Below are 24,143 nucleotides of genomic sequence, written 5' to 3'. Positions count from 1 at the left end.
CCTCTTCCCCACCACCGACGGTAATAATAAGAGGATAATTCCAAAACCAACCAGCAGGTGGCTCTGTAGGACTGAATTTGGAGAGGGATTGAGCTGTTCTCCAACCAGATGGACCAATGTCCCTGTAAGGGTCTATATGTTTTCCAAGATTAGCTTCCAGATCTGTCATCTGGAGAAGTCATCCTGAAATATCCCCCAGGTAAATGAGCTGGCCAGAGGAGTCACAACTCACAAACACCATCAAAACAAGACATCATGGGCCATGTAACCTCAATGTATGGCACACACAGGCAACGATGGCATTCATTTTCCTCCAGTTTCAACTTTATTCTGGGGGTGCGGGGAGGGGAAGGAGGAAGACAGGTAGCATAGGCAGACCAACACACAAACTTATCCTATTTGTCATGTAAGTGACCACCTCTGATAAAGCAGGTAATTAGGTAGTCTGAGAACTTTTTTTCTTAAGGTAACAAATTAATGGTAAATTGAGTCCCATATGACACATAGACCACATATTGGCCCTGTATCTCAATGAATACTGGTGACTCAAAAGCGATCCACAAGATAAAACAAATGTAGACAAATCAACGCAGAACATGTAGGTGAAGAAATCTCTCCATAAACATTGGTACAAATTAAATACAAAAATAAAACACATTCACTGACACAGGGAACAAAAGTATGTAGAAGCAAATAATCTGATGGAATAACTGGTACCAAAACATAAAGCAAAAAATAATAATAACTCTGAAACAATGATCATGCCATTTTCATGCATACAGATATTCTAAGATATTGGAGTATTCAGCAAGTATTATCAGTGTGCCAAACAGGGAAAAACTGTAAGAACTCAAATGGAAATTTATGTCCAATGAAGATCACAATGTGACAAAGAGCAACCAAGAGGAGCTTTAATGATCATCTTCAAAACCTAAAACACAATCATCTTCAAAACCCTATAGATTACCAATACAAAGCTTGAGAATTCATCAGCTCTGCAGGAAATCTGTGGTATTCATTCTCATTATGGTGGCCATTAATCTCACTAGAAATTAAGAAATCACTATCCTCAAATTACTGTTCCGGGACTCCTATGTCTGTGATCACTTGAAAAATCTAAACCAAGAAACTCGAACCTGATTTTGCAGTAATTCTAAAACTGCAACATATCCTAAGTATTCAGGTTAGCCCACTGTCAGTGCATCTTCGCAAACACGCTATTCTAGGGAAATCCCACCATACATCACCTTTGATGTAAACTGACTTCTCAAATGACCACTCAGTATCTCAGGAATTAAGGTCACTTATCAATTTCCTCCCTATGAAGCCTACATCACTTTGGTTCCCAACTTTGCTTTGCAGGCCCGACATGCAGAATCTAAAATGACATACTTTCTTTGTGAAGATCATCTTGGTAAGTGTAGAAAGTCAAGTTACAAAGCAATTTAATAGCTTTGTGTGAATTTATGTTATTCATACTTCTTTAAACTTTCAATAATTACTATTTATCTGAAGGGGGGGAAATCGGAGGGGGAGACAAACCATGAGAGACGATGGACTCTGAGAAACAAACTGAGGGTTCTGGAGGGGAGGGGGATGGGGGGATGTGTCAGCCTGGTGATGGGTATTAAAGAGGGCACGTTCTGCATGGAGCACTGGGTGTTATACGCAAACAATGAATCATGGAACACTGCATCAAAAACTAATGATGTAATGTATGGTGATTAACATAACATAACAAAAAAATTTTAAAAAATAAAAATAATTACTATTTATCTTATTGTATATTTAAAAAAAAATAGCCAGTTGCTGGGCTCCTGGGTGGCTCAGTTGGTTAAGCGACAGCCTTCGGCTCAGGTCATGATCCTGGAGTCCCGGGATCGAGTCCCACATCGGGCTCCCTGCTCGGCAGGGAGTCTGCTTCTCCCTCTGACCCTCCCCCTTCTCATGCTCTCTCTCTCTCTCTCATTCTCTCTCTCTCTCAAATAAAAATCTTAAAAAAAAAAAAATAGCCAGTTGCTATAATAGTATAAAGGCAGTGGCATACAATTTTCTTTACAAAAAGGAATTTATTTAAGGAGACGAGACTGCGTAAAATTGAATAATAGTGTAGGGGGTATGCATATGAGAAAAATGCTGATAATGTAATTCAAATATTGCAAAAATTTCTGAACATGCTAGGGAACAAATGGTCTTTGGGACAACCTGATCTCACCCAACTCTCTCTCTCTCTCTCTCTCTGTGGGTATGTCCTGGGAAGTAAGCCTGTTTACCAGTTATTTATGAGTGCAGTCACTCATACAGGCACTCAGGATATATTTTCTGAGCATCCACACTGTGCTATGCTCTCTGCGAGGGAGCAGAACTTACAGTCCCAAAGACTAGAATGTAAGTGCCCTCAGTACACATTCGTTCAACAAATACTCAGGATGGCCACTGTGTCAAGGCACCAGGGGCATAAAACGATGAGGACAAAAGACCCAGCTGTCCTCGGCTTTACTGCTTCCTGGAAGTGGAAGATGAGTCCACTAGCCACACAATTCAACATGATGTGAGCACTGGGATAAAGACTCTAAAGAGGGGGGTCAGCACCCTCGTCTTGGGAGCACACATAATCAAGATCCCACGCCAGTTATACGGGAGTCCGGGAGGGTTACCCTGGAGTCGGGAGGTAAGACCTAGAGAGGAAAAAGAGTGACCTAGGATGGGGGGAGAGGCCCAGACTTCCAGGAAGAAAGAACGGGAAAAGCTCTCTGGGGGAGAAATGGCCACCAGGAAGGGCTGAAAAGGCTCAGTGACTAGCGAACGGTCAGTGCTATTTACAGCTGAGGCCACTGTTCTCTGTGGCCCTTCATTTGTTCTCAGATTCATTTATTTGACAGATTACTGCATATGAACTAGGTGCCATCTAGCGCACGCCCGTCAAAGTTCTGGTGTCTTGCAGCTGATCATGCAAAGTTCTTCAGCAGGGGTCCGCCACAGAGGCCTATTTGTTTTTTATAAGTTACATATGCACAAGCTATTCTTGCATACTGTAAACCATAAAAGCTGCATTTGAAGAGGTAAGAAAATGTTTAAAAATTTTTTCCAATTATTCCTGCTGTCCCCACCACGGGCCCTTCTGTATCCTGCTTCTGAGCCCACTTTTCTGGAAGACAGGCCTCCTAGGGTTTGCTTCGAGTCCCTGTAGAACCAGAACCCAGGACCCTGCCCCAGGGCATCCCTTTCCAACAGCACGTGGTTCCTAAGCTTGGGCATTCGCGAGAATCACCTGGAGGGCTGGATGAACACACAGATGGCTGGGCCCCGACCCCAGAGTGCCTGATCCTGGAACTTTCAGGATCCTGGAAGGGGCCTGAACATTTGCCTTCTAGCAAGTTCCCAAGGGATGCTGATGCTGTTGGTGCCAAGTGCACTACTAGCCTGTTTTCTCGCAGCGTGGACCCCACCCTTCTTGCACACACCCCGTGCAGGTGTTTGATCAAGGTGGTTTGCTCAGCCACTTCCTAAGATGGAGAAACTCTGCAGCCGAGGGCCCAAGAATCTGCATGTTAAACTATTTCCCCAGGACACTGTGATGGAGGACATGCCCCGGAGTGCGGCCTCGATGGGGGCCCTGGCCCTGGGGGGAAGGGGACAGCCGGACTGGCTGCGCTCCCCCCACCCCACAGGGCTGCCAGGGGCACTGCCCGGGCACCTGGCCCCGTGCTTACCTTGCAGGTGGCAGAGCTGCCCAGCGCTGTGCTGTCGTGTGATATGCTGCCAGTAGGCGCTACGGGGCAGGGGCACCATGGTGCTCAGGGAGGCGGCCCGCTCGCTCATCTTCATCTGGAGCTGCATCAAAGGGAAGAAAGGAGTGTGTCAGCGACCCTGCGGCTGGTAAAGACTTGACTGAGAACTGGGGCGCTGGGAGTCAGAACGTCAGAGCAGCTGGTGGGCAAATCAATGGGCATTTCCTCACCTAGCCGTGGGGTCAGCTATTGTTTTTGCTTAGTTAGCAGCATCCGTTCTTCCCCCTGCTGGCAACAGTGTGTCCACTTTCCTCTGGAGAACCTCCCCCCAGCTCAGCTCAATCCATCCAGTTACAGGGGGCTGACCTCACCACTGATTCTAGGGGTGGTTGGTGACCCAAGTCAGGCCAGTAAGACACAACCCCTGGGAACACTTATTAGAACTTTTGTGGAAGAGAAAATCAACAGAGGTAAGCCAAGGGTTTTTGCCTGTGTGGTTCACTGCTCTCTCGCCAGGTCGAGAATATTTCCTGGCACGTGGTAGGTGCACAATAAATAGAACGCGTTGCATTGAATGAATGGGCTTCCTTGTGGGGCTGCTGAGGACAGGAGATGGACAGGAGCCTGCCTTGGAACAACGAAGGGAGAGCCTGCCAGTCAATGAACTGATTCCGAGGAAGACAGCCAAGAAAAGGGGGTGACCTTGGATCCCACCTAAACCTGGAAACTAGCCCTGGACTTCTCAATTATATGAGCCAATTATCTCTTTTCAGTCCAAGCTGATTTGAATTGGGTATTCTGTCACTAGCATCAGAACAAAACACTGTCTGCTCTTCCAAGCGCCTGATCCCTGTTCCAGATACTGAGGGAGGGAAGGGGAAGCCGGGGCTCTTGGGCCCACATCCTGGGGAGTCGTCTGTGGCCTGTCTGACACACTGGCGGGATTGGCCTTACAAGGGAAGTTTCAGAGAGAAGGTGGCCTCACAGGATGGGTAGGAGTTGAGTAGAAGGACAGGTACACAGGGGCAACACATCTGGAAGAGCATGAGTGTGATGTGAGGCAGCCCTCCCCGCCCCCCTCTCATCTCAGCCCGGTCTAAATGCAATCATGGTTTAGTTTTATTACACATTAACAGGAGAAGGGACTACTTGCAATGTCTGATTTCCCGGAGTTGTCTGAATATCAAATAACCCACCTCAGTTTTACAAATGTGCCCAGAAATACACAGATCTGCACAAGCTTATGCAGTGGGACCTAGTTTGCAAGCATCGCAAACCAACCAGAGGCAGCTCGAGTCTCTACTGCTGAGGACCTGGTTATTTGCACTGAGACACTAGGACATACTTGGCAATGGCAAACCAGAGGAAGGTAGATTCACGTCAACGAAAAAGGAAACATTTATGTATTGTATTGTTAGGGAAACAGTGAGTTGCAGACCACTGTATCTAGTGGAATGTCATTTTAATTGCTTGTATGAGAAGCACTGACATTAAATGCCTGCCCACTTGGGTTGTATTAGAGTCAGTAATTGCTCAGCACCTATCTAGCACAAACTAGGTACAGGAAAAAAATGAGGGGTATAATTATTATTATTATGAATTGCAAGGCCCATTTAGAGATTTTTTTTTTTTTTTTAAGAAAACTCTCCATTCTACACACCTCAACAGTATGGTAGATCCAGGCCCAATATCTGTCTATTCATTCAGTAAAGCTGAAATAATAGGAGGCTTCATACCCCGCTGACCAAAACTCATTCTAGTTGATGAGATTAAACTTGAAAAAAAGATTAGAGCCATTTATTCCAAAGATAACTTAATTTACATGCGTTGCATTTACATGCGATGGATTGACTTCTCCATCCTATCACAATAGGACAATTACCAGAATGTGTCCCCAGGTAGAATTAGCACTAGGTTTCATGGGGACATTTTCTTCCCCAAACATGTCCTGTTGGATCAAAAGGGCAAAGAGCCGAGCACAAAGCTAGTAGAAAAGTTCTGTTTCTCTATTTCTATACATGTGAAAGTCTCAAAGCTTAAGAGCAAAAAACAAAAACAAAGAAGCAGAAATCTATTTACCAGTGACTTCCGGTGACATTCAACTTCATTTACACGGAACACAAAAATAAATAAATAAATAAATAAATAAATAAATAAATAAATAAATAAAGGAAAAGAGCTGGATTTCCAAGGTACTGATTATTGGATTTTCTTAATAAAAAGATACTCTATTTAATACAATAAAAAATTTAATATAAAGAAAACATTCGGGAAATAGCCATCCCTTCAAATTATTCACTGCAGTACCATGAATATATTTCTGCAGGCCAGCATGATTTGACTGTATTTTTGGAAAGCTTATTTAGGAACAAGAATGCAATGACACCAACATCATGTTTCATGGAGAACATTACACAGCCTGGCTCTCTCTTTCTTCCTCAACCCTTTGGGAGATTACCATAGTTCATGAGAAAAGGGGCATCTTAATTGTCTCCAGAGAAAAATAATGGAAAAAAAAATCTTATTTAACAATGCAATTCTTTTAAGGGCGAGAAGTCATTTGGTGAGATAACTATCAGGGAAGTTTCCACCCTCATTCTTTATTGCTTCAAGGCACTCTGAGTCTTAGTCTCGACATCCAGCTGCAGGGGACATGAATGGATGCTCATTGACACTGCAGGTGGAAATACAAGTAACGCTACATTTTCAGAGGATTTAAAATTAGGCCATCTTGAGTACATGGAGAGACCAGTCGCATTCTTCCTCCTTTTTCTTTTTTAACCTAACACACTTTTATATAGTTTGGTTTTTCTTGTTTATAAAAATCATAGTAATTTCACATTAAGGAGTAAAAAAATAGACGACCCCAAACCGTAAACATTTGAAGTACAGCTATTTCTGCCATAAGGAGACATGGACATTTCTGAAAAACCTCCCCATCTGCAATTCTTTTGGGAAAATCGGCTTATGGGACGACCCCTCAAAATGTATGCTTTCTACGCAAAGGAATCGCTCCTCTGAGAGGCAGCCTGGAGGCTTAGAGGCTGGAGGTTTTGCAAGGGTTGTTTAAACACACACACACACACACACACACACACACACACACACACACACACACACATTTGGTTAGAAATGCTGTCTTCAGAAGTCCAGGCTATGCAGATAGAGCGTAAGCTCTTCCCCAAGGGTGTGCCCTGCTGGCTGTGTAGCCCCGTGAACAAGAGCTGGTCCAGAGCTGTACAAGGTGGGGGGGGGGGGGATGCACCTCTCCGGGTAGAGCCTTTGGTGCCTCTGCTCATTTCTTATCTTCTTAAACTCTAGCTGGAAGAGGCTCTGCTGTGCAGTAGTTTACTGAGGGCTTTTCCCTTTCCGCTAAAGCTTATAATTCTACTCCTGCTATTCTGGGCTTCCCTTGCCTAGAAAAAAGAAAAGTGGGTTGTTTTTTTGTTTCTGATTTTGTTTTTTGCACCAACACACTTTGATATTAGAATGAATCATTCTCCAATTTATCAAATGCATCTGAACTCACTGTGAATACGGAAATGGTGTTTTAAGTAGAACTGTCTACCATATCTGATAGTCTTGTTCCCACCTTTTCATTAAATAGGTATCCTTGAACTCTATATATATTTAAAAAAAAAAACAGAAAAATTATCCAAACCATCCATTTTGCATCCTGCAACTATTAGGAAAGTTTAATACAGTCATGGAACACCAAACTACGGGAATATCCAGCCCAGTCGCCCGTGGTAAGAAGCCAAAAAATCAGTACCCGAGTTCACACAGCAAGGTGGTAGCTGGCCCTTGTGTCCCAGGACCTGAACTCCATCTCTCAGAACCTACTGACCAGCACTTATTTGTTCTCCATGTTTGTTCAAGTTCAAGGTCACATTCAAATTGCCTCCTAAAACCATGGCTACCAAGTGGGGAGCAGTCTTTACACGTGCACATGAACATGCTAAGTTTGATTTTTCCAGAGATGACAAATTTACAAGGTTTGGCCACCTGAGTAAATAAATGGAAAGAACATTTCTTCAGCTTATCATCAAATACTTGTTGATTTTGAGACTCAGTCTATAACCACAAAGAGCTTGTGTCTAAGACAATACAGTTTAAGTGTAAAGCAGAGGAAATCTGGGTGCCATGGGATGACAGAAAAAGGGCATCAAAATCTGAGCAGCAGGGGAGCAAGATGGCGGAGGAGTAGGAGACCTGGATTTCGTCTGGTCTCAGGAATTCAGCTGAATGGGGATCAAACCATTCTGAACACCTACGAACTCAACAGGAGATCGAAGAGGAGAGTAGCAACAACTCTCTGAACAGAGAAGCGACCACTTACTAGAAGGTAGGACGTGCGGAGAAGTGAATCCGAGGCGATATTCGGGAGGATAGACGGCGGGGAGGGGGCCTCCGTCGGCCGCTTCTGGCAAGTGCTAGAGCCGCGGAGCACAAAATCGGACCTTTTAGAACTCGGCTCCGCGGAGGGACGTTGCTCCGGTGGCTAAGCGGGGGGTGGAACCCTCGTGGGACAGTGGGGTCTCAGGACCCTCGGGGTCACAGAAAGACTGGGGGTGCCTGAGTGCGGCAGAGCTCCCAGGGATCGGAGCGGGGCAGCCGGCTGCAGAGACGGAGCCGAGGCGCGGGCTCTCAGCTCGGGGTGGCCATAAACTGTGATCCGCGGCCCAGTCGGGCCACTGCTCCTCCAGCAGGGACCCAACAAGCGGCAGAGCCGGGGAGACTCCCCTTCCTCCCCCAGGAGGAGCGGCGCGGGAGCGCACCGCAGGGATCTGCTGGGTTTGGAGACTCCACACGGCGTCGGGTGCCAGAGATACAAACGCTCGGTCACAGGCCGGGTGAGCACGGAGTGCGGCCGGAGACCGGGACACGGGAGTGACTGCTTTTCTCCGGGGGCGCACTGAGGAGCGGGGCCCCGAGTTCTCAGCTCCTCTGGGTGGAGATTGGGAGGCCACCATTTTCACCCTGGTTGGTCCTCCAAAGCTGTACCGAGAGCTTGCAGGGACCAAAAGCTCCTGAGAGGAAACCGGAGCAGCTTGCTTAGCCCAGACCGACAAGGTTGGGGCAATTCCGCCTCTGGCATAGACATTTGGGAACCACGGCAACAGGCCCCTCCCCCAGAAGATCAGCAGGAACAGCCAGCAAGCCAAGACCAAGTTTACCGATCAAGGAGAACAGGAGAACTCCAGCGCTAGGGGAATACTGCACATAGAATTCATGGCATTTTTTACAATGATTCATTAGTTTGTCAAAGTTAATTTTTTTAACTGTTTTTTTTTTAATTTTTCTTTTTCCCTTTTTCAACCAACATCTTATCAATCCCTTTTTTAAAAAAACATTTCTTATTTTTCATTTTTAGAGTCATATTTTATCCCTTCATAATAGTTACCCTTATTTTTGGCATATATATATAAGGTGTTCTCTCTTTAAAATTTTAAGATACAGTTTCTTCTAACAGATCAAAATATACCCTAAATCACTGGTGTATGGCTTTGTTCTAGTCTCCTGCCTGATCACATTCTCTCCCTTTTTTTTCAAATCTTCGTTATTTTTTCAAACAAATTCCAAACACATTTTATGAGGCCACCATTACCTTGATCCCAAAACCTGACAAAGACCCCACCCAAAAGGAGAATTACAGACTAATATCCTTGATGAACATGGATGCAAAAATTCTCACCAAAATCCTAGCCAATAGGATCCAACAGTACACTAAAAGGATTATTCACCATGACCAAGTGGGATTTATCCCTGGGCTACAAGATTGGTTCAACATCCGCAAATCAATCAACGTGATACAATACATTAACAAAAGAAAGAACAAGAATCATATGATCCTCTCAATAGATGCAGAAAAAGCATTAGACAAAGGACAGCATCCTTTCTTGATCAAAACTCTTCAGAGTATAGGGATAGAGGGTACATACCTCAACATCATAAAAGCCATCTATGAAAAACCTACAGCGAATATCATTCTCAATGTGGAAAAGCTGAGAGCTTTTCCCCTAAGGTCAGTAACGCGGCAGGGATGTCCACTATCACCACTGCTATTCAACATAGTATTGGAAGTCCTAGCCACAGCAATCAGACAACAAAAAGAAAGCCAAGGCATCCAAATCGGCAAAGAGGAAGTCAAACTCTCACTCTTTGCAGATGATATGATACTGTATGTGGAACACCCAAAAGACTCCACCCCAAAACTGCTAGAACTCATACAGGAATTCAGTCAAGTAGCAGGGTATAAAATCAATGCACAGAAATCAGTGGCATTCCTATACACCAACAACAAGACAGAAGAGAGACAAATCAAGGAGTCGATCCCATTCACAATTGCACTCAAAACCATAAGATACCTAGGAATAAATTTAACCAAAGAGGCAAAGGATCTGTACTCAGAAAACTATAAAATACTCATGAAAGAAATTGAAGAAGACACAAAGAAATGGAAAAACGTTCCATGCTCATGGATTGGAAGAACAAACATTGTGAAGATGTCAATGCTACCTAGAGCAATTTACACATTCAATGCAATCCCCATCAAAATACCATCCACTTTTTTTAAAGAAATGGAACAAATAATCCTAAAATTTGTATGGAACCAGAAGAGATCCCGAATAGCCAGAGGAATCTTTAAAAAGAAAAGCAAAGCTGGCGGCATCACAATTCCGGATTTCCAGCTCTATTACAAAGCTGTCATCATCAAGACAGTATGGTACTGGCACAAAAACAGACACATAGATCAATGGAACAGAATCGAGAGCCCAGAAATGGACCCTCAACTCTATGGTCAACTCATCTTTGACAAAGCAGGAAAGAATGTCCAATGGGAAAAAGACTTTCTCTTCAACAAATGGTGTTGGGAAAATTGGACAGCCACATGCAGAAGAATGAAACTGGACCATTTTCTTACACCACACACAAAAATAGACTCCAAATGGTTGAAAGACCTAAACGTGAGACAAGAGTCCATCAAAATCCTAAAGGAGAACACAGGCAGCAACCTCTTCGACCTCAGCCACAGCAACTTCTTCCTAGAAACATCGCCAAAGGCAAGGGGAGCCAGGGCAAAAATGAACTATTGGGATTTCATCAAGATAAAAAGCTTTTGCACAGCAAAAGAAACAGTCCACAAAACCAAAAGACAACCGACAGAATGGGAGAAGATATTTGCAAATGACATACCAGATAAAGGGCTAGTATCCAAAATCTATAAAGAACTTATCCAACTCAACCCCCAAAGAACAAATAATGCAATCAAGAAATGGGCAGAAGACATGAACAGACATTTTTCCAAAGAAGACATCCAAATGGCCAACAGACACATGAGAAAGTGCTCAACATCGCTCGGCATCAGGGAAATCCAAATCAAAACCTCCATGAGATACCACCTCACACCCGTCAGAATGGCTAAAATTAACATCAGGAAACGACAGCTGTTGGCGGGGATGCAGAGAAAGGGGAACCCTCCTACACTGTTGGTGGGAATGCAAGCTGGTGCAGCCACTCTGGAAAACAGTATGGAGGTTCCTCAAACAGTTGAAAATAGAGCTACCATACAATCCAGCAATTGCACTACTGGGTATTTACCCCAAAGGTACAAATGTAGGGACCCGAAGGGGTATGTGCACCCCAATGTTTATAGCAGCAATGTCCACAATAGCCAAACTGTGGAAAGAGCCAAGATGTCCATCGACAGATGAATGGATAAAGAAGATGGAATGGAATATTATGCAGCCATCAAAAGGAATGAGATCTTGCCATTTGCAATGACGTGGATGGAACTGGAGGGTGTTATGCTGAGTGAAATAAGTCAATCAGAGAAAGACATGTATCATATGACCTCACTGATATGAGGAATTCTTAATCTCAGGAAACAAACTGAGGGTTGCTGGAGTGGTGGGGGGGGTGGGAGGGATTGGGTGGCTGGGTGATAGACATTGGGGAGGGTATGTGCTATGGTGAGCGCTGTGAATTGTGGAAGACTGATGAATCACGGATCTGTACCTCTGAAACAAATAATGCAACATATGTTAAGAAAAAAAAAAGAAGAAGAAGATAGCAGGAGGGGAAGAATAAAGGGGAGTAAGTCTAGGGGGAGACGAACCATGAGAGACGATTGACTCTGAAAAACAAACTGAGGGTTCTAGAGGGGAGGGGGGTGGGGGGATGGGTTAGCCTCACGATGGGTATTAAAGAGGGCACATTCTGCGTGGAGCACTGGGTGTTACGCACAATCAGTGAATCATGGAACACTACATCAAAAACTAATGATGTAATGTATGGTGTTTAACATAACAATAAAAAATTATTTAAAAAAATAAACTGTGTATATAACATGCAATTGTATAGATGTTATTCAAGTCATAACAGATGTGTTACTCAAGACTCATCACTTCCTGGGTATTTTACTGTCATCTATGCTGAGATTGTTTGAGTCGGTTACATCTACCTGGTAGAAACACTGTAAAATAGCATGCTTCTCTATGTCATTTCCCAACTCTGTGTACAAACGCATGCACTGTTTTTCAGAGAGCCAGTTATTAAACATTTGCGAGCACATGAGTGAATCCCACCCATAAGGGTAAAGAAGGGCCTGGCAGCCAAATAGGGAGTACAGATAGGCTGTGTGTGGTCTGTGTGCACCCCATTTCCCCAATTCTCACCTGGCTGATGCCTACCTTCCCGTCAGGAGTCAGCTCAGGAACGCCTCAACGTTTTCCTGACATCTCTTCTCCCTTAATGACATCTAGTGCTCCTACCAGATATCTCTAGCTCTATTCTTTTTTTTTTCTTAAAGATTTTATTTATTTGAAAGAGAGGGAGAGAGAGAGCGTGTGCGCACAAACATGAGTGGGGGGAGGGATGGGGCAGAGGGACAAGCAGACTCCCTGCTGAGCGGGGAGCCCCACTTGGGGCTCCATGCCAGGACCCTGAGATCATGACCTGATCTTAACCGACAGATCCGCCCAGGCGCCCCTCATGCTCCATTCCTACTCTCATCATCTCATTATTTTGTTGATAGTTGCTAGACTACCCCAGCTCTACTGCAGACCATAAACTCTTGGGAAACGGTGAGTATATATTTTATCTCCATATCCCCAGCACCTCATTAGGGCCTCCCATGGCTTCACAAATACAGAATGGATGAATGAATGCGTGAACAAAGGAATGAACCCCACTTTTGCCCAGGTAGCAGGGAATAGTTTTCAGAAATCAATCCTAGTCAACCCAGCAAATGAGAAGCACCGTTAGCCCAAGGCTGAATTCCTGCAGAAGCTCTAGGTCCAGGTTAAATTAACGTGGCTTTCACTGGCTGTGGGAGACGTACTAATAAGACTCTGCTGCATCCTACTTTGCTATTCAAGTGATGAGCTGCAGCAAGGCCTCAGGGAAAGATCTGCCTACGTGCAGATGCACAATTGGCCAGTCCAGCAGCAGGGGAGTTCAACTCTACCCATTTATTCATTCTATTAGCAGTGTTAGCTCAAGATCCCACCAGGGAAGAAAGACAGGCTTCGTGAAAGTCAAACAAATGCCATCTTGTACTTGAACACTTGAACTTTCTCCCTAAACAGAGGGATGCACATAGGTCTCTTCCTAACCCAGGCTAAGTGAGTTCTGATGCTGCCCCTTGGCCGGAAATACTCAACCAATCAATGGTTGTAACAGATAGGGTTTCAAAGGCACAAAAACACTATGTTGCTGGGACGAGAGGTTGACCATAGAGTCAGAGACCATGCTCCAGTTTAGGCTGTGCTCTACAAGAACTGTGGGATATGGGACACATCCTCCTCTTAATCTGAGCCTCAAGGTGCCCTTTCTCATAGAACTTCCCTTTTAATGAGACAAACTAAACGCATAAAAAGTAATCAGATTGCGGCACAAAAGAATGAGGTCCTGCTACCTGCTACCACATAGATGAAGCTGAAAACATGATGTCAGGTGAATGAAGCCATTTGCAAGAGACCATTATGTTGTATGAGTCCTTTTATACGAAATGTCCAGAAGAGGTAAATCCAGAGAGAAAGAGAAGGTAAATTAGTGGTTGCCTATGGCTGGGCAGGTGATGGCTACAGGAGACAAGTTTCTTTTTGGGGGTGCTGAAAATATTCTGGAGTTGATGGTGGTGATGGAGACAACTTTGTGAATATAGTGAAACCGCTTAAACTGTACAGTTTAAAGGGCGTATGGTATGGTATGTGAATTAAATCTAAGTAAGCTGTCCTCAGAAAAATAAAATCAGATAGTAGTAGCTGCTCTCCAGACTATTAAAGAATTCATGATGTAATAAGTTAGTGGGAGATGACTTCCGGTCAATCAGTCCCAGGGGAAGTGACATTTAAGCTTCAGTGACACCTGGCCCAAGCATGGTCGCCTATCATTGTCATTGTCAACAACAAAGACAGATCCTTTTAAAGACCTCCCAAGGCTCACAGTGAGGGAAATGCTGATTGTCCAGGCCCTTGTCTAATAATGATGGGCAAAACATATCAACCCTCTTGGGAGAGAAAAAAATCGCTTCTTGGTGAGAAAAACAAACAAACAAAAAACTGCCCTCCTCTCCACCAATCACATTTTTGGTGTCTGTATTCTTCATTTGGTCTGGCTGACACCTGTTGCTCAAGCACTTCTTTTATGAGTGGGAGACCAGGAGTACAGAGCAGTGTTGAGTCTCAGCCGAAATACGCCACCATATTGTCCTTCTCCGGAGTCCAACTATTTTACGGCAGAGCATTGTGTTTGTCGAAATTGAACAGCACGACAGGATGTAGCTGTCTGCTGCTATGGTGGAGCATATGAATACCATATGCTCACTCCCTCCTCCTCATGCTCTTAAACTTGCACCAGGTTGCTCCTTCAAGCAACTAGAGCAGGGGTGTGGCAAGAGCAACTTTGCATATGCAAATCAGATCGTAATTTTCCATCTCCTCCACCTGGGTCCTGAAGTGATGGAACCAGGACACAGTTTTGACAATGAGATGCAGCTGTGAGTCAGAGCTGCCTCTCTGCCAGGATGTCTGCTAACCTGACAGACTTCCAGAGCTCATGCAGTTCTGAGAGTATCCCCAGTTTAGGTATATATAAACCAACTTATTTTCTACAGATATTTTAAGCACAAAATGTGGGCAAAGTTGAGTCAGAGGGACAATTCAAGAGAGAAATAGTAAAACTGTGTTCCCAAAAAAGTCGGCATCTCAATGTCTCCTTTATTCCACTCACCACTCAGCTTTGGTAACACCACCCTCCCTGTTCACTAACATTCTCCATTGGGCTTCCTGAACTATGCCTTCATCTTCTGCCTACTTATTCTCCAGTGAAAAGAATATTTGAAAATAGGCCTTACCTGTGCTTTCCAGACCCTGGGTCAACTGTTCTCCAACCTTAGCAAGCAGAAGAATCACCTGGAGGATGCATTCAAATGCAGATTCCTGGGCCCCACCCACCAGGAATTTGCATTTCTACCAAGTCTCCAGATGGTTCTATCTTACTGGTCCAGGGACCACACTTTGAGAACTACCGTCCTATGTCCTTTGGACCAATCATGCTGGGGGGGAAAAAAGTTTTCCACTGTGGTAAGAGCCCAAACTTGACCAAAAATTGGGGAAAAGTCTGGAAGCTGCCACTAATAATTGCATGACTCTAGGCTAGTTATTTAACCTCCTTTACTCCTTACTATCTCATCAGTAAAAAAAGAGAGAGGAAAAAAAAACAGCTTCTACTTCGCAGTTAATTTTAAGAACATCCATGGCTTATTGTGCGGTTCCATAAATTTAGCATTACTGTAATTAAGCCCATATCAATCAAAATATTGTCTTTAGCAAGAGTTTCTGAAAAGGGTCCTAATAGGAACATTCACATCTTTTTAAACCTAAATATCTGATACTGGACTGTTCCTGGCTTCACGACAGAAGCTTTAAAAAGTATTCAGGCAACAACCGCAAAAAAAGCCACCCAATTAATCCAAAACACAAATATGTTTAGAGAATACATTTAATCACCTGTTCCCAGTTAGTACACGATGCATTCAATGAATAAGTATGAACAAAGCTCTTAGTGTGGGCACATGGAATAACTATAGGAAAAGGAGAAAATCCACAAGCGTCCCCCTAAAACCAAAGTCTCCCTCTCCCCCACCTCGGGGAGCTTAAAATCTCCAAGGCACCTCTACCTACATATCTGGTAGCATTTTGCTTAGTACCTAAAAGGGGGTGGGAGGGAGGTCCACATTTTGTTTATGATCCATTTCTTTAAAACTTGTAATAAATTGTATTCTTTCTTCCCTAGTACTGATATATTTTTATGTTCAGGTAATACACAAAAGAATATAAGGTAGATTTGAAATATGCCCTATATACATCATCTAGGAAAAACAAAAGCAAAGAAATAAAGAGAACTTTTAACATGTTAATAATTACCTTCCAGTCTTTTTTTTTAATGTGCATACATAATGTGTATTTAACACAAACTGCATGACTGTGGATATGCTGTTATACCATCCTCTTTTTTACATTTCATATATTGTGAATAGACCTTAACGTTCCTAACCACTACTATCTTCTACATGGCCATTTTAATGTCTGCGTCACAGCCCATCCTTTGCCTGTGCCGTACTTTATTTTCTCGTTTCCTTAATCATTTCTAATTTACCAGATGAGATCGTGGAATTAAATTTTTTTTAAAGATTTTATTTATTTATTTGACAGAGAGAGACACAGCGAGAGAGGGAACACAAGCAGGGGGAGTGGGAGAGGGAGAAGCAGGCTTCCCGCTGAGCAGGGAGCAGCCCGATGTGGGGGGCTTGGTCCCAGGAGCCTGTGGTCATGACCTGAGCCGAAGGCAGATGCTTAACGACTGAGCCACCCGGGCGCCCCAAGATCATGGAATTAAACTCTGACCCAATCTCCTTCCTAACATTTTTTTTCTGCTAACCTCAATTTTTATTCAGGGACCCACTCTATCAACAACTATTCCAATAACCAGTTTTTAAATTCATTTTAAAATTTAATTTTAATTTACAAGTCAAATTGGATTTTAGAGTGACTCAAAAATTACTTTTAAATGCTACAACGTCAGAAAAGTAGATGAGTTGATAATTTTGTTTTTATTCTTAAACAAAGCTGTCTTACCTTCACATTACTGTGCATCTATACAACAGACTAATCTGTAGCCATTAAAAAGAAAAAGGTAGGCCTCTGTGAAGTGATGTTGAAACAATCCTAAAAATAAGGAGCCACAATTACTTATCTATACATGCTCACGGGGAGAGCTCTTCACTGGGATAGGTTTAAGTATCACCTATCCACACTGTGATGATTCTCAAATGCATATCTGGAGCTCCAATCTGTCCCCTAAACCTCAGACTTGTGTATTCAACATCCCATGTCCACCTATGTGCTTAGTAGGCATGTCTCATTTAACACGTCCATTCCTGAACTACCGTTTCTCACTGTCCACTCCCTCCAATCTCTTCCCCTTCTAGATAAATGGCTCTTCCATTCTACCTGTTTCTCGGCTTAAAGCAGAAAAAGCCCCGTGAGGCTACCTCGTTTACTCTCTATCCTACAGGATTGCTTACCCATCAGTAAATCTGGTTTTTCCAATCTTCAAAATGTGTTGAGAACCCCCCACTTTTCACCATGTCCAGCCCGCCATCTTGGTCCATGTCATGGCACTCACCTAGATGCCAGTATGGCTGAAATAGCTCCCTAATATGTCTTCTTGTTGATACTCTTATCCTACCTACCCAGAGTCTTTTCCAAATAGCTGCCGGGGAGATCCTTTTACAAGTGAAGTCAGCATATCTCAGCTTTCTCAAAACCTACAAATGACTTCCCAACCCACTGCAAGAAAAATCCAAAGTCTTTATCATGATCCAAAGGTCATATAGTGCTTGGCTTCTAGTTACTTCTAGACCAGACCCCCTATTCTCCCTCTCCCTACTTTATCTGCTTCAAAATCATAGCCTTCTTGACCTTGAACATGCAAAGCATAAAACAGCCTCAGGACCTTTGCACTTAAGGTCCCCTCTGGCCGAAACAATTGGTCCTCAGAAATTTTCAGGGCTCCTCTTTACTTCCCTCAGCTCTCTGCCAGTGTATCACCCCATCAGAGCAATAAACCTCCATTGTTCTCTCCTGCTTTACACTGTAATGTTCTTCAGAGCATTCATCAACTCTTGATATAGATTTATATGTCTCCTGTTGATTGTCTGTCTCATCCCCCACAACAATGCAGCAAATTCTTTGAAGACAAGGACTGTTTCTTGTTCTCTGCTGTACTCCTGTTTCCTAGAACAGGGACTGCCAAAGGTAGATACTCATATTTGTAGAATGAATGAATGTATTAATAAATAGATATGTTTTCTATCTAATAAATGATAACATATTCTGGAAGGATACAAAAGAATCTGGTAAAGACTTTGCTCCTGAGAAAGTAAACTGGGGGTCTGGGGTGATAAAGCATGGGAGAGAGACTTATATTACACTGCAGGTCCTCATGCAGGATTTGCATTTTACATCAAGCACAAATCCAATTCTTAATCCAAAAGTCTCCTTTTGATACTAAATGCATCTAAAAATAAATCACAGCTTCCTCCCTCAAATTCACCCTGTCCATTCACCAGTTTAAAGAATTCTGTAGCTCTGAATAGGGTACTGAGGACTATGCGTGAGAACAGCACTCCTCCAAGATTAGGCTTGCACAGAGCAAACATCTCTCTGCTTCCAACACTGTAGCTTTACAGGTCCTCCCCCTTCCCGGCCCCTACCCCTTTGGGTCTTCTCCAAATGAGACTTATGAGAAAATGAAAACCAGGAGAAGTTAAAAGGAGATGAAAAAAGAGTTCTCAAGGAAGCTAAAACATAATTTCAGATCTCCAGCCAGAGAGAAGTACTTCAAATAGCTCATGAATAGTAAATATGTTTTGAACTGAATCTTAAAATGTTAGGTTTATTCTTACAAAATCCAGACCAAATGTCCCCCTTAAAAGAGAACAGTGGTCTTAGATAATACTTAAAAAAAGAAAAAAAAGACATAAAGATCAAACATGTGTTTGTGGAGCATGCAATCTATTTACCAAGTCTGACAAATCTATATTTCTGAGGTTTATCAAACACACTGTAAAGTTCTAGCAAATATATCTTATATGGTTTGGTGCTAGGAGTCATTTATTGAGATAATTACATTTGCTGCATTCTGTGGGGCTCTCTCTGCTTGATGAAGCAGATTCATTTAATCAATACAAACTGCTTAAAATGCTAATTGGTACGCTAAGTGGTGGTAACCAATCCCTCCTGAACAGAGATGCAAATGCTGTTGAAAAAGTTCTGTAATCATTGTGGGGCAACCACATGGTGCATGAGAAGACGTAATTCATTCTCACGGTGGTGTACAGAGGTGTACAGAGAGGCTCTTGTGCCCACCTTCTACCTGCTGGACAGGTACCCTCCCCTTTGTGTGGGAGGAGGAATGATTTCTTAAAACGGTCTAGCGTTCTTCACATGTTGTTGCTTTCCTAAACCCTGTAAACATAGACCACCGATACACATGTAAAGAGTGGTTAGTGTCCAATAATTAGACGATGAGGGAACTATGCACGCATTGACACTCTGTTCCCAACAGAGGAGTATGCTCACTGATCGGCGCATGTCTTCCCGATACAGAACATCAAGGCATGCGGTCCCATGCCGCGCTGTCTCTAGCTCTTGTTCCATTTCTTCCAGGGACCAAGGAGCCAGATCCTCAGAGTCACTTTAGAGCAGTGGTTCTCAAAGTGTGCTGCCTGGACTGGCAGCATCAGCATCACTTGAGAATTTACCAGACATTCAAATTCCAATGCCCCACCACAGACCTGTGAAACGCTGGCAGTAGAACCCAGTGACCTGTGGCTCAGTAAGCCTTCCAGGTGACTCTGATGCACTCTGAAGGTGGAGAAGCACTATCCTGAGTCTCCTTTCCCCAACTCTCTCGCCCTTTCCCCCCATGCCCAGCCCATAAGCACACACAGGGGCCCTAGAAGTCCTCGGTTTTCTACCTACATCAAGTCCCCACATTTGATCTTCCCTGTCAGTTCCCATTGAATCCATGTCCTGGGCTTTACATTCCTCTCCTGACTCTTCACTTACTAACTGTGAGCTACTGAGCCTCAGTTTCTCCCTCTATGAAACAGACCTAATAGTGCTCCCAATGAAATGCAAAGTACTCCAGTATTTTGGAGGCAATATAGCAACACCTATTTAAATTTTAAAATACTTACAACCTTTAATTCAGCAATCCTGCTCCTGGGTTTAGAAAATTCAGTTAAATAAAGTAACATTCAGAAACTCAGTTAAAGTTAACATACATAGGGCGCCTGGGTGGCTCAGTTGGTTAAGCAACTGCCTTCGGCTCAGGTCATGATCCTGGAGTCCCGGGATCGAGTCCCACATCGGGCTCCCTGCTCAGCAGGGAGTCCGCTTCTCCCTCTGACCCTCTTCCCTCTCGTGCTCTCTATCTCTCATTCTCTCTCTCTCAAATAAATAAAATCTTTAAAAAAAAATAAAGTTAACATACATAAGAGCATGTATACGAGGATGTATGGTGTAGAACTGTTTATTAGTGGCCCCCCAAAATCTGATATTACCTTAGATAAGCTTAATAAGTTCGTGCCACATCGAGACCCTAAAATATCAAGCATTCCATTCAAAAGAATGAATAAGAGCAAGGTTGGCAATCTTTTCTGTCAAGGGCCAGATAGCAAGTAGATTTGCAGGCTCTCCAGTCTGTATCAAGCCAATGAATCACCTCTTTTGTTTCAGTGTGAAAGCAGTCATAACAACATATCAAGGAATGGGCATAGCTGTGTTCCAATAAAGCTTTACTTACAAAAACAGACATAAGCCAGATTTTGCTCATGGGCCACAGATGGCTAACCCTTGGGTCAGACCTAAGCTATATGTCTTTTAAGTACTGTATTTCCATTAGGTATTTACTATTAAACAAGAAAACCAAGAGGGTTGTTTTAAAAATCTTTAATAGTATCACAATTTTATAATATAAACAATGGCTTCCAAACACCCATCTTCCATACATATCTATGTGTATATCTATCTGTGTGTGTCTGTAGATATGGATTTTTCTATAGGATTATATGGATACAGAGAAAAACATGGAAAGAGGAATACAAACTTCTGAACAAAATTTAGGAGTTGCTAAGGAGGGGAAAGGAGGGGTTGAGATGCATAAATTATGAAGAGAGAAAATACTGTAGTACTAATCATCTATATGATCATATCTTTGCAGTCAGTTAGATTTCGCATGCATGTGTTTCTGTAAAAATAAACAGGATTCAAAAACCAACCCCTATGTCTTAAGAGAGCTGTGAAAATTAAATAAATACAGCATTCAAACCCTCAGCACAGAGCCAGATGGAGCTACTCATTCCAATTTTAATTATCCCTCTATTAGACTAAGCCCCTTAACGTGGTGGGCTGCTTACACATTCCCTAACAGCCCTTTCTCTCCCCTTACCCCTTTCAGTGGATTCTGTACTGAATGTTCCTCAGTTCTTTCACTTATTGCATCCATTTGTATGCTCTGGGCATCACCTTTAAGTCATGCACTAATGCCATGGGCTGGAAACGTAAAAATGAATGAAACACAGTTCCTCTGCTCCCCAGGATTGTATAGTAAATGGCCAGAGAGCCAAGGGCCAGCTTTAGTCATGTAGCCCGCCGTCTGCCTCCACAATGGCACTCCTTCCTCTACAAAAGGGGAACAGACTCTCATGTTAGCCGAGTTCTCCTTCATGCAGGTGGGGGGAGGGGAGAAGATTTCTTGTATGTGCGTGTGTCACACGCCTGCACCTGGGGCTTCCTGGCACACAGGAGGTGTGCGGTAAGATGCGGGCCAATGACTGAATCACTAAGTGAATAAGAAACCTCTATAATGTCTCACCCCCCTTTGCCATTTTATCCTTTCTTACTCTAAGTCAATGATAACAACAGCTCAGGTTGATTTGTATTGAATAGGTGCCAGACACTATGTCAAGAAATCACTTGCCTTATCCCACCACCTGGCCAGGTAAGTATTAATAAAACCCCCCTTTATCGAGCAGGGAGCAGATACTAAGGGTGGTGAAGTCACTTGCCAAAGACACTGAGTCAGCATTTACAACCTGGCCTCTTTATTACTCCAGAGATAAAGTTCCTATCACAACCCAGTGTGTTCTAGAAAGCACTGAGGATGTTACAAAGGCCTTAAAGGATGGGCTCAAATCCTGTTCTGAATGATAAAAGGCACCCGAATTTTATTTCCAAACCTTAGAGAAATGGCCAAAAGTCTACGCTGCTAGGAGAGGGTAATGCCCCTGCCATCTTGAGCAACAGAATCTACCAGTGATTCTACCAGGCCCTCAGAGCCCCACTGTCCCAGGGGCCTTCTCTCAAGTGGAAATTAGCAATCTGCCAAACATGTGGTCTTCCTTGGCTTCCTAATGAAACCCGTTCTCATGGTAGTCTGATCCTGATTCCAGCTCTGACAGATGTTTGGCATAAATCACCCAAAGAGCTGTCTTTACTTCCTCTAACCCCTCTCCCTTGTTCTGATATTTGCAGGAAAAGTGATGGGTATTCCCATCATCAAAATGTTACCGAGGTATCACAGAATATTACTAAAGTGTCAAGGAAAGAGAGCACACAGAGGCTTACTTACTGAGTGTTACAAAGAGAAGGAGAGACAGAGAGAGAGAAAAGAAAAAGTGGGTACGAGAGAAACACCGCTTTCCTCTTAAGGAAAAATGCAGCAGAGACACTAGTTGGTGTACAGAACTAGCTAAAACAATGCCTTCATTGTCACCCCCAGCTTTGATAAAGCAGACTGTTAGTGAAATCAACCGTTTGGGGCCAAATTTCCAAGTGAAGCATTTTGCTGAACACCAGATGCACTCAAATGGTTATTTTCATGGGGAATGAAAGTGATTTGCATCAATTTATTCAGAGCCATCTGAATTCTCAGCCACATGCATAAAACAAAATCACTGCTCCCTTTGCTTCTGGTAACTTTTTATGCCTCCTTACTAAGGAAATCCTCTTCCTACTGGTACATCGAAACTGATATCCTTGGGGACTGTTTTCCACAACCTCTTTTTAAAGCAGACTTGCTTGAAACCCGGGCCCTGGCATGGCATTAAGAGGGAACTGGATTTGGTATTTGGGCTTCATTTTTCCTTTTCTCTATGCTCATAAAATGACCTATTTGGCCCCCATTTTTGTTCATTCAACAAACATTTAGCAAGTCCTGTGCCAGACCCTGAGCATATTACAGACACATGGGGCCCAGCCTCTGCCCTTCAGAGGCTTCCAGCTTCTAGTAGAATGGCCAGTTACTCGGTCAGCTTTTGAAGCTAATGAACGAGGCAAAAATCCCACAGGGTCAGACTAACTCAGTGGCTCACCTCAACAGAAGCAGGTGCTTTGGGGACAAGATGCAGGGTACAGGCTGGAACTGAGACCAGGGAGCAAAGGGGTGGTTTGTGTTTTCTGTCTTATGCTTACTCCGGGCACAAATCTACTGAGCGGAGTGGTGGGCTGGTGGCCCAGGTGGACCATGTAGATATGGTATACTTTGTTTTGTTGCAGTCCAGAGTGGGCATAACCAGTCTGGGCATATTTATGGGGCCCTGCTGAGTTCCAGCCCCTGCTGGAGCCCCACACCTAAGGCAGGGGCCTGACCTCACAATCTGATGCTGCCACACGTGCACAAACAGTACTGAATATCTTAAGGAGACAACAAACAACAGTGTTCAGTCCCATCACCCAGTTTCCTGGAGTTGCCCGTTAACATCCCCATTGCTTCAGTGTGAGTCTCTTTTTCCTGGCTTATCCCATGTTAGTTTGTTTGAGTAAAAAGGGAATCATTACGGTAGTTCACATTTGTTGACTCTTCCTATATTTCTCCTAAGTGCCTTATGTGTACTAACCAGTGTGAATCGCACCACATTGTGAGGCACAAACACTATTATTATCACCCCCATATGACATATAAAATAAACAAGGCAAAAGGAGGCCAAGCTACATAGCTCGGAAGTGACATTCAATCCCAGACACACTGACCCATCAATTTCTGGCCCAGCCTTCACGCAGAACCTGCCTATCTTTAGAACAGGGTTCTCAACCTCCCACTGTTGACATCTGGGATCAGGTTACCTTTTGTGGGGGACTGTTCTGTGTATTACAGCATGTTTAGCAGCATCCCTGGTCTCCGACCCCGGGCCCTGTGTTAACAACCAAAATGATTGCAGATATTGCCAAATGTCTCTTGGGAGGCAAAATTGCTACCACTGAGAATCACTGGTTTAGGGTGACCATACATTTCAGTTTTCCTGGCTGCATCCTGTTTACATCTATTATGCAGGCATTA

The 24,143-nt window shown here is 43.6% G+C and overlaps 1 protein-coding gene across 1 annotated transcript in view; it reads right to left on the bottom strand.

Moving 5' to 3' along the window:
- DOK5 (docking protein 5) overlaps positions 1-24,143 on the bottom strand; it is a 169,167-nt gene that overhangs the window by 3,118 nt on the left and 141,906 nt on the right. The window contains exon 7 of the mRNA XM_028125233.2: positions 3,714-3,834. Coding sequence (XP_027981034.1) covers positions 3,714-3,834 — 121 coding nt within the window. The remainder of the gene's footprint in view (positions 1-3,713; positions 3,835-24,143) is intronic.

This window comes from Eumetopias jubatus, unplaced genomic scaffold (genome assembly GCF_037043125.1).
Source record: "Eumetopias jubatus isolate StellerSeaLion01/CBP00866 unplaced genomic scaffold, mEumJub1_p1.0 scaffold_9, whole genome shotgun sequence".
Taxonomy (NCBI): domain Eukaryota; kingdom Metazoa; phylum Chordata; class Mammalia; order Carnivora; family Otariidae; genus Eumetopias; species Eumetopias jubatus.
Note: the sequence above shows the minus strand (reverse complement) of the source record. Positions and strands in the feature narration are given on the sequence as shown.